Genomic DNA, 11,149 nt, shown 5'->3' with positions numbered 1-11,149 from the left:
ATAGATTCTGATGATCTCTGAGCAGCAACAGAAGGAAATAAATGTCCAACAGAACGAACTCTGGGGAATTCAGTCATCTTCCTTCACAGGTGGATGAGGTGAGAGAATAAAGAGCTTTTAGAAATATCAGCCAACAAACACATTATTGGGATGAACTCCTTTCACCCTCACACACAGACAACCTCCCACAGACACACAAAGACAGACTGTACACACAGATGAACACATATTGATGAACTCAGGATGACCTACTAGCCTTGTGTACATTGGAGAGCTTCACATATATAGAATTACTTAAGGCTATTGTTGAGTGTTAGTAAAAGGCGTATATGTGACAGGCGTGTACTCTCTGACTTGAAATGTTTCTGAGGCCAAGGTAAGGTCAAGCTGGGCAGCCAAGACCAAGAAATGGACCAAACAGACCAGAATGTTTCTATGTAGCAACGAGCAGCACTTTCCATGTTGAAGGACACTTGTATCAGCAGGGGGGGGCTTACCCAAGGATACGAGCCACTCTTCTGTGGTCCTCGTGGGGTGCTGGGGCACACCGCTTCTCCTGGCTGCCTGACCCACGTCTTCACCTTTCACCTTGAAGCATGTTCGCTGAAGCCAGTACTTTTCTATGTCTCACAAAAAAACAAAGCATCTGTTCAACAGCCTTCATGTTTATCAGTAGTAAGTTTCATTTCATCTTGCGAGAGGAGTAACAGCATGCTGTATTCTATGCAGAAACCTGAATTGGGAAAGTCTGTTGCTCTCTTATACACTTCTCCCAGTTATGGAACCATTATTCCATAACTCTTCTAGCATTTTGCTGTCAGGATCCAGAGCATGCTGAGCAGCCTGAGCTTTCTGTGCAACCAGACCTCAGCCAGAGACTGCTGGTTCACCTGTGCCTGCTCATTCCAAACCCTCTCAGCCAGCTTTTGCCGTGGTTGTTCCAACAATTGTGCTAGGTCAGGGGTGTCAAACTCAATCGCACAGGGGGCAAAGGTCAAGGCACGCTTTAGGCCGCGGGCCAAACAAGATAAACATTTATTGAACACTAAAACAATGTTTTTAAACATAAATATGAATAAAAACAGACAGGAATATTATTCCAGATTAAATAAACTTAAAAAAATAAACTTATAAATAAAAATATATCCTGTCAAAATTATGCAAGTTAGAAATATGAACATGCTGCCAAAACCCCAGAAAAATAAATGAGAGCAAACACAAGGTTGGAGCCGCATGTAGACAGAGCTGCATGTAGACGGAGCTGGGCGTTGCTGCAGGAGTGGAGCTAATAAACTGTGCGGGCCGTTCAGTGTCGTACTTTCCCTGAGTGCATCAATACACTGCAGCTCCATCTGAATCTGCACAGGTGCAGCTCAGCAAAGCTGACTTGGTTCAGCATGACTGCAACAGGGAAAGTGAGGCAGGCTGCACTGGTGCATTAGTGACAGCTTCACGTGAAACGCCTTCACAGCATCACACATGTCCATGAACTGACAGGTTTCCTTGATGAGCTCAAAAACTCTGTTGAGAACTTTTCCCCAACTCAGCCAGCAACCTCTGTGTGATGAGGAATGAAACTCTGAATCTATTTCCCACATAAAGACTGAAACTGACGGTGATTAAAACTTTTAGCTCAGATAAAATGTACGGTGTGCGTTACGGTGATTATTACATGCTCCATTTTTAGGACTTTACCACACAGCGTTTCCTGGTGTGTGATGCAGTGATGTTAACTCAACGGTACAGTTCTCCTCCTGCATCTTTACTCGCATCCTGCTGACTAGTCCGCTTTTTTCACCGCACAGCACCGGCGCTCCATCTGTTGTAAGTCCAACAAGTTTGTCCCAGCGCAGTTTCATGTCGTTACACTTTGACATACGTTTTAAAAAATGTCTTTTCCTGTCGTTGTCCCGTGCATCGATTTAATGTTCAATATTTCCTCTCCACGGATGAAGATGGTCAGCTGTGCAATGTCCATCATGTCTGTACTTTCATCCACAGCCAACTATGCAATAAGGTTTTTGCTTCTTTCACACAACTGTGTTCTTAAATCAGTGGCCATCTCACAAACCGATCAGCAATCGTATTTCTGCTCAGACTCACAGACGTCCACAGCTTCATCCTGCAGCTCTTCAGAGTGGTACCAGCTGATTTGGCTCCTCTGCCACAATAAAACTTCACAACAGCTTCACTTTGTGATTTTGCTCTGGTGACAAACGTCAGCTGAAATGTCAGATTCTTCTTCTTCTACTTCCTGTAGTTTCTGCATTTAGGTTTCTCAGCTTATCCTGACGTTTTGTCTCGTAGTGCCGTCTTAAATGAAATTAATTACAGCCACATCAGCTCCACTAATAAGACACACGGCTTTACCAGCATGTCTGTAAACATATATTCAGCCTCCCACTGGTGCTGAAAGGCTCTGCTTTCAGAATCAACTTGTCTCTCCACCATTGTGAGCGGCTAGCTTCAATAACAGAAGTTTGACTTGATTGACGCGGGAATGTTCCCAGTTAGCCTAGCGTTCAGCAAGGAGGCTGCAGCGCTGCATTATGGGATCTGTAGTTTGTATATTATTAGCGCCTCATATCGCCGGGCCGTGAATAACAATAATAGTACATCTATATAAAAGGATCTCTCAGGCAGGATATAAATGTACGCTGGGCCGGATGTGGCCCGCGGGCCTTGACTTTGACACATGTGCTCGGTCCTGCGCTGTCTGGCTCTCCACTACTGCTGCTGAGCAGCCTGCGCTCACACATGAGCTAGTCTTACGCCATGGGTTGACGTAGATTCTTACGGGTCTCCTTTGTTACTTTTTCATTAGCACTCTTTCCAGCCAACTCTAAGACTACGTTCACACTGCAGGTCTTAATGCTTAATTCTGATTTTTTGATCAAATATGATTTTTTTGTCTGCTCGTTCACACTACAAATAAAATGTGACAGCAAACGCGCTCTAGTGTGAACGCTCAAAGGGCCGCATGCACAAAAGAAGACGTCACACACAACGCGCTCTGTTTAGACCCAGAGCAACAGTATTGACTGATGGCCTTAATATAAAGACTTGTTTCAGACTTTGCGTTTCCCAATTTTGCCATAAGTTATTAGGTTATTTACATAATAATGTAAATAACCTAATAATGATCCTTATTGCTGTTTTAGAGGAGCGCTGCTTCAAAGGATAGTTGCAGATTTCTGTCAGAATCTGCAGATTATACAGTACAAATAAAATGTTCACGTTTCTCCAACGTTGTCTTCCCAACAGTTTCACTGACATCTACGCTGGATGGCCAGGAAGCGTTCGCGATGTCTTATCCGGCGCTGATAATTGGCGTCTGTCTTGTGTCAGTGACGTAAAAGACGGATTTAATGCAACTTGACCATCAAACAGCAGTCGCTTTCTAAAACATCAGATATGTATCGGATTCAGGACCACATACGAAAGTGACCCAGATCGGATTTGAAAATATCGGATTTGTGCCGTTCACACTGTCACACCATGATCGATATGGGTCACATAGGGTCAGAAAAGTTGGATTTGAACGTGTGAACGTAGCCTAAGACTACTAAATGAAAACACGTGGCTCAGTAGCGCAGAAAACCACTAAAGCTAGGAAACACTTATTTCAAAAGCATAAGCTTTACTAACTATAAGAAGCTAACGTTTTTAATAGCTCACCTGAGAGCCTGCATCATGCACAGTGGCTGTGTCTTCAACACTGTAGCCCACACCGTTTACTGCATGTCACTGACTGATACTCTGAAAGTAGCCAAAAAGTGTGTGTGTTGTCCAGCTGAACCATATCCTTTTGGTTTTTATTTGGCAATATTGAGTTTGAAAATCATCAAGATGACATTTGCCATAATCTGGAGGTACTTAATGAAACCAAGAAGCACAAAGATGCTTCTGTCGCTGTTTTACAGAGGTTTTTGGTTTCCTCTGGGCTGCTGTTTAAAGCTCCATGCTTGAGTTAGGACTTGGGTTTTGTGTTTGAGAGACCATTTTGTTTCCTTTTCTTTTCTTTTTGTAGAATTGTTGGGCTTTAGGCCTATTGCACACTTGAAGTGTATATAGTTGGAGTACTAATAGATAATCTAATGACTTTTATTTTAAAGTCATTCTAAACTGTCCTTTTCTGTCTCATTTTCCAATTGGCTGTTCACCAAATCACTGTTCAGGTTGCTCCTCAATTTCAGGGGTGTCCCCAGTCATTACTGGGAAGAAAAAAGAGACATGTTTTATTTCATCTAGTGTGGATAATGATGAGTAAAAGACAGCTACATTCACCATGCAAAACAACAGTGTGACACAAAGATGAGCTTATGTATCTCTTTGTTGACCATCAGTCAATATGACAAATTAAACAGCAGCGAAATTTTATCTGGGTGGAGGTAAAAAACAGCGAAATGCAAGCAAGCATGGAGCTAAAATAAATATCAGTGTGTTTTTGGTCTGTTTGTTCTTGGTTTGAGTGGAGCTACAGAAACAGTATATAAGTGCTGGTGTTAGGTTTGATCAGCACCTCCACACTCGAAGGCTGAAGTTACAAGCTGATACTGATAACAAGGACGATAAGGTATTATATCAAATGCTTGCTGGAAAGTGTCAGATTATTGTCTTTTCTTTAATAAACGACCTACTTTGAATTTCCTGATTTGTACAGAGATACTAAACATCACCATGAAGCTGCTGACTGCGTCTACACTTCTCTGTGCAATGGTGGCTCTGGGCACTGCTGCTGGTGAGTGTTCCAGTATACTGAGCATCATCTATACATCTTATGCATGAATATATTGAACTGAAAATTATGATGAAAATCAACATTTGCTGTTGTAATTTGTCTAGCACTTCCAGATGAAATGGCCCGTAATGGGACAGAGGCATTCATTTCAGCAGGTCAGTGGACTTTTCACCAAAACGAATCACATTTTTATCATCAGTTTCAGCTTTCCTGTGTCAGTTTTCATGAATTTGTTTTCATGTGTGATGGATGAGTACATCGAGTATGAATTTATATTAAAGCTTTTTCCGACACAGTAAAGTAGCTCAATATTCTTTGATTGTCTTCAGGAGAACATCACGTTGAGAAGAGAGCAGCATCTTGTCCAAGCGGCTGGACTCAGTATGGGAATCGATGCTTTCTCTACAATAACCATCAAACCACTTGGGCTCAGGCCGAGGTAAAAGCAGTGATGTGAATTTATCATTTATCCTTTGTGAAATCTTTCTGTTTATGTTGTCATTTCTATGAACTCAGTCTGTTGATTTCCGTTGTAGCGAATCTGCCAGTCCTTGAATGCAAACCTGGCATCTGTAAAGAGCTACGACGAGAACCAGTTCATTAGTGCCGTCATATCTAGTGCCTCTCGTGAAAGTGGACTAACATGGGTTGGTGGCTCAGATGGTCAACAGGTAGATCACTTATCATTATTCAGATGACCCTCCCCCATTAGCAAGCACTTGGTGACAGTGGGGAAGAAAAACTGTTTTTAACAGGAAGAAACCTGAGGCAGGCTCAGGGATTAGTTCCCATCTGCAGTAGATATGGAGCTCTTTAAGATGGGATCTGATTATTCAAGACTTTAAAATTCCTTCTTCATATTATTGTATCCATGTTTTTCTGTTTTCTAGGAGAATTACTGGTTTTGGATCGATGGAACCTATTTCACATTTACACAATGGTGTCACGGAGAACCTAACAACGCTGGGGGAAACGAGCATTGCTTAATGGTGAATTTTTCAGGTAAACCTTCTGTGAAAAAAGTACAATGTAAGAGCACTATAAATGTTAAAGAAAAAAGGAAACAATACCCAGAATCCCCCAAATAATCTTTATGCATTTAATGTGACAAACAGTGATGAGTGAAAAAATGTACATTTTTCTATCATATTAATTATTTACATAGTGTTTTGATGCAATACTAAACACATGTATGTGTCAGGTGCTGTTGTTATACAGAACAACATATTTAGATCAGGAATCATTTCTCCATGTGATTGTGATTTCAGTTCATGCTGATTTTATGTACTTACAGGACGCAAGTGTTGGAATGATGGGAGATGTGACAGCCAATTCCCATTTATTTGTGTCAAGGCCATCTGCTGATTCCTGGGCTCTCGTGAAGGCGTGGCCTACCTGACGACAGCTCTAATATATATCTGATTTGATTTACTTCTTTTCTTTTACTGTAATGCTGCATAAGGAATGAAGCGACAAGCGACATAAGCTGGAGTTGCTCTTTTAACAGGAGCAAATTGCATGTGTACTTGAAAGAATGCTTTTAGCAAAACTTTGTTTCCCAGAATGAGTTGTTGTTTCTCATCTTCTTCATCATTAAAATCTTAAGCATTGAATCTGTGTGGTCTGTGCATTTAAATGCTTCATGCTTATCAGTGTACTCTTAAATATCACATCTGCACTGTAAAATCGAACTAGTTCTCTGAGCTTAAAAACACGTATGCAAACGCATTGCCTAGAAAAACAAAGAAACACTAACAACGCTTACTTAAGATGACTAAATTAGGACGACTTAATCATTGTGAGTACAAAGCACTACAGATGACTTCATTTTTTCTGAGTGAGCAATACTAATTGTTCATCCACTGAAAAAGATTTGAAATCTAACAAAATAAAAATATATATAAATTTTGTGGTAGCTTACTATTTTAAATTTTGCTAATGTTTTATCGTCCTTGAACTTGAGATTTATAGTAGAACACTTAAACACTATAATTATGGCTAAAAAATAACTATCAGCATTTCTTCTAATGCAGTTAAACTCAGTCCAACGGTGATTTTCAAATGCAAAAAAGTATATCAGTAAACATCTTGGACACTGTTCTGCTAAATATCAAACAAACATATTCCTACTTGTGCTATTTAATAATACTTAAACAATTATTAAATTGGTATTTGTATATTTTTTGTTGCACAATTTAAAACTTTTAAAAACTTATAATAAAGTATTTCTCAACCTCATGCTCTAGCTCACGCTGCCTGCAGAATGCTAAAGAAAACTTGTATGAACAGCACACAAGAGTGAAAACAGAAATAAGATCCCTAGAAAAATCATATAAATGAAACTTGTATGTTTTGGATACTTAGTAAAACAACATGTGAAAGTAATGAGAAAGTGGCCACTTTCATGAGTAAATCATGTAAGACTTGATTAACATCACCAACCATTCCCATGTTATTACGGTGTATCCATATAAATGCTCCACCCTGTATATTGTGTTCAGTATACGTCACTACAGTGGGATTTTGGAAATATATAAATATACGGACAACAGGCTCTTCCGCAGCAATCTCTTGTCGTCAATAACAACGTTAAGGGAGCTCTATAGTATTCAATGAGAGGACCCTGCATGTCGACGTGAGGGGGGTACCCTGCGTGTCGATAAGTGAAGCAGAGGGAGCCTGACCATGCGTCACACATTTGACGAGTTGGGAGTGAGAAGGTGTTGCTCTGGCACAGCTACAAGCCATGTGAGCTCGTAGCCCCTCCCACTAGGATGTACTACCACAGTCGACCGTCGTAAAGCAGCCACAAACCAATAGCAATACAAAAACCCTCAAAATCATTGAAGAACATTTTATAACCGAACAGCAAATATAGATATATATATATATATATATACTGAATATCACCCAATATCAGATCACCAAATTAACACTGGGTTACATTAACATTTTACCACAACTTCACCAGATGTAGCTAAAAAAACTCACCATTGAAAGAGGTGAAGAGAGAAAGATGGCAGCTCGGTCAGCACTAGTTGCCTCTATTGACTCTATTATGTCAGAACCCATCCCTACATATAACAGACAATCAACACAGGACAACATAAAGTGCAAAAATTGTAAAAAATCAAAACACAGACAGAATAAAATGATATTGTGTGTGTGTGTGTGTGTGTGTGTGTGTGTGTGTGTGTGTGTGTGTGTGTGAGATCACAGCAGCAGCTCACGGACAGGATTGAAGCAGTTTGTAAAAGCAGAAGTCCCAGTTTGTCACTTCAGGTTTGACTGAGCTGTTTCCAGAAGAGCTAAAATAGACGTCCAGCTGCTGAGATCAGTTCCACTCTGTTGGGTTTCTTTGTGACTGTTTCCTGCCGCTATCATTACAGGTCATTTTAGAGTGTTTGGAGTGAAGCAGCTGCAGCGTCCTGATGATTCCTCCTTTTATCGTTGCTGTTAAAGCAGAAATAACCAGATTATAAAGGAGTCTCACTCATGTTTCTGCACTCTCATCCAAAGACGCTTCGGTACTTGGACTGTGTTTGTTTATTTATTACAGGTTAATGTTCAGTCTCATGTCTCTGAGGTGTATCTTCTTTGCTGATGACTTTATTGTAGTCAGGAACATTTACAGCAGCTTCTGGATCCCATCGAACGTGAGCTGGTGACTGTTTTGATTGTAACACATGCTATTCACCTCTCTCTTCACTTAGGAAAAAATGTTTAATATTAGGAAATCACTCATTAAATATTCACAGAAAAATGTAACAAATGAAGTTTCACAGCAATATTTGTGAAGCGGTGCCAGGAGACCCGAGACAAACATCAGCTGAATCATTTTACTTTGAAAAACTTGAAAAAACAGTTGCTGTAGTTTAAGGACACTGACATAGTCGTGTCGTCAGACACTCAGAGACTGGACTCACACACACACACACACACACACACACACACACACACACACACACCAACTTAGCATTTTGCACATTTCCATTGCACTGTGTTGTCTTGTTTATTTGCACTTTACGTAGTCGTGTGTTTGTCAGTCATATGTCATGTGTAGCACCAGGGTCTCATTTACTCTGTACTGTACCACTGCACATGGTTGAAATCACAATAAAGACACTTGACTTGTATATCTGCACATTGTCCGTACTACATCTGTATATTTGCTTTTTGTATAGCAATATAAACATCTGTATACTTATTTGTACATACTCTGTTCATAACTGTTCCCACCTTTCACACTATCCTTATCTGCATATAATCTGCTCTTATTGCACTTACTGCTCTTGTACATCTGATTAGATGCAAACAATATTTCAGTCTCTGTTTATTCATTTGTAATGACAATAAAGTTGAATCCTAATTCTAACGTCAACAAATTCATCATTTATTCAATTAAATGCAATGAAATTTAAGGATTTATTAGATGATAATATTAAAAGATATAGAAGACAGTTACCAGGTAACATCCAGAAGCTGTTTGAAACGAGGGATAAATGAGGGCTGGAGTGACCCCACAGAGATAAGCAGAGGAGAATGGATGGATTTAGTGTTTGAAGCAGAGGTTTTGTTGGTTTGGTCTCTTTCTAACGTGTTTGTTGGGAAGACAAACAGATGCCTGACTGACATGTGCACTCCGTGTTACTAATGACGTGAAGAAGACGATGGCGGTTAAAGCACCGTATTAATAAACACTCACAGATGGCTGAAGTCTCCACACAGAGCAGACTGTGTGAAACAAATCAACAGTGTCCAAATAAAGTGAATAATTAAATTCTGAATGGAACATTTAAATGAAAAAAAACTTTACAAAAGAGGAAGTGATGTCACAGACGTCACAGAGCAGCGTGATGTTGACTCATGTCATTGCATGCTGACCTTTGATGACCATCACCTATGAAATAATCGCCAGAAAATAAAGTTTTTTTTATTGAATGTTTATTGAACCTTCTGACGAAACATAAAAAACAGAACTTAAAAAATGTAACATTCATTTGCTTATGTGAGTTTTAATTTGTATCACATTTACTACATCCAGCAGGTTATTGTGTAAAATGTAAAATGACGATGCATCAAATATGAGACACTTGAGTTAAAGGGTTATTATTTTGCTTTTCTACAATCTGCTATTTGCTGACATGTTCAAATAATTTGTTGGTTAGTAAAGAAACAAGTTGATCAATAATGTGTTAATAACCATCATCATCAGTTTGGTGCTTTCTGTCATCAAACAGGACTGAGGAGGAAACCAGCTCAGAGAGTTTGAAGGTTCTTCAATGACACAGTAGAAGAAGAGCTGTGAGGCCACAGTAACGTTTCAGAACTGAACTAACTCTGTCAGAGCGTCCACAAACACTGATCAACACACTTATTAAACCTCCTGTCATCAAACCCTCGTTTTTGCTGAGTTCTCCCTGTTTTACCTTTTGGAACCTGAATTTGTTTTTTATAAATCCAAATTTGAGCCGGCACACTGGACATCTCAAAAAGACTCAAAAACACAAAGTTCCTCTTCAGGGATGAAAGTAAAAAACTGTCATTTGGAATCTTAATGGAATACAATCTGGTTTAATTTTATCGTTTTATCCATGGAACTGAAAATTCATGGATAACAACAATATTCACATCTGAGCATTGAAATATCATTTTTTAAAGAGGTCGTGCACGCTGCTGGATTGACTGTATTTAGTCAGCCGTGGCATAAACCTGGGATTGGTAATAAATATGATAATCTCCTAAAACGACATGGCTTTTTTTCTCCTGCTGATTAAAATAAAACCTTAACAAAGCTGAAGAACTCAAAGTGCATCAACCGTTTCTTTCACCATCATTCTGTAAAACACCGGCGAACGCTCCCAGTGTTTGATACCATTTATCCCAGTGTTTCCCAACCTCTGTGGCGCAGCACATAGGTGTGCTCTGAGAAATGATCAGGTGTGCCGTGGACGATTATCTGGTTCCACCTGATTAGTCCTCAAAGTAATCGAGTAACGGGTGGAACGATTACATTCTCTTCCACTAGAGGGCAGTACAACTACCAGCTCTAATTAAATGAGTTGCCAACTGGCAGTAAAAAAATCAGACCTGGTCCTGGAGAAAACTCGCAGATGAAGGCCCTAGCATGAGTAGTGGTCAGAAGAAAGTACAACAGGTACACTGGGGACAAACCGAGCCAATACCACTGTACCTGGTGTGCAGGGAAAACTATCAATATACTTTCTGTGATATTTTTGTTGGTGGTGTGATTTTTCTAATGTGAAATATGTGCCGTGGCTCCCAAAGGTTGGGAATCAGTGGTAAATACATGAAATGCAGTAAATAACTTGAGAGAGGTGCACAGAGATTTCAATGTTTGAAGATGCTAACAATGTCAAACAAAGCTTTCATCCAATAATTCAGTAA

The 11,149-nt window shown here is 39.8% G+C and overlaps 1 protein-coding gene across 1 annotated transcript; it reads left to right on the top strand.

Annotated features, from left to right (window-relative positions):
- Window positions 1–4,680: 4,680 nt before the first annotated feature.
- LOC148103112 (ladderlectin-like) lies at window positions 4,681–6,193 on the top strand. The gene is made up of 6 exons (XM_087838668.1): window positions 4,681–4,741; window positions 4,846–4,896; window positions 5,071–5,180; window positions 5,278–5,412; window positions 5,632–5,743; window positions 6,036–6,193. Exons 1-6 carry the CDS (start codon window positions 4,681–4,683, stop codon window positions 6,104–6,106), a joined length of 540 nt encoding a protein of 179 aa, XP_087694794.1. The 3' UTR covers window positions 6,107–6,193.
- The last annotated feature ends 4,956 nt before the right edge of the window (window positions 6,194–11,149 follow it).

Source organism: Neolamprologus brichardi, chromosome 3 (genome assembly GCF_056152115.1).
Source record: "Neolamprologus brichardi isolate AB-2024 chromosome 3, ASM5615211v1, whole genome shotgun sequence".
In the NCBI taxonomy this organism is placed as follows: domain Eukaryota; kingdom Metazoa; phylum Chordata; class Actinopteri; order Cichliformes; family Cichlidae; genus Neolamprologus; species Neolamprologus brichardi.
This window is presented reverse-complemented; position numbering and strand designations above follow the sequence as displayed.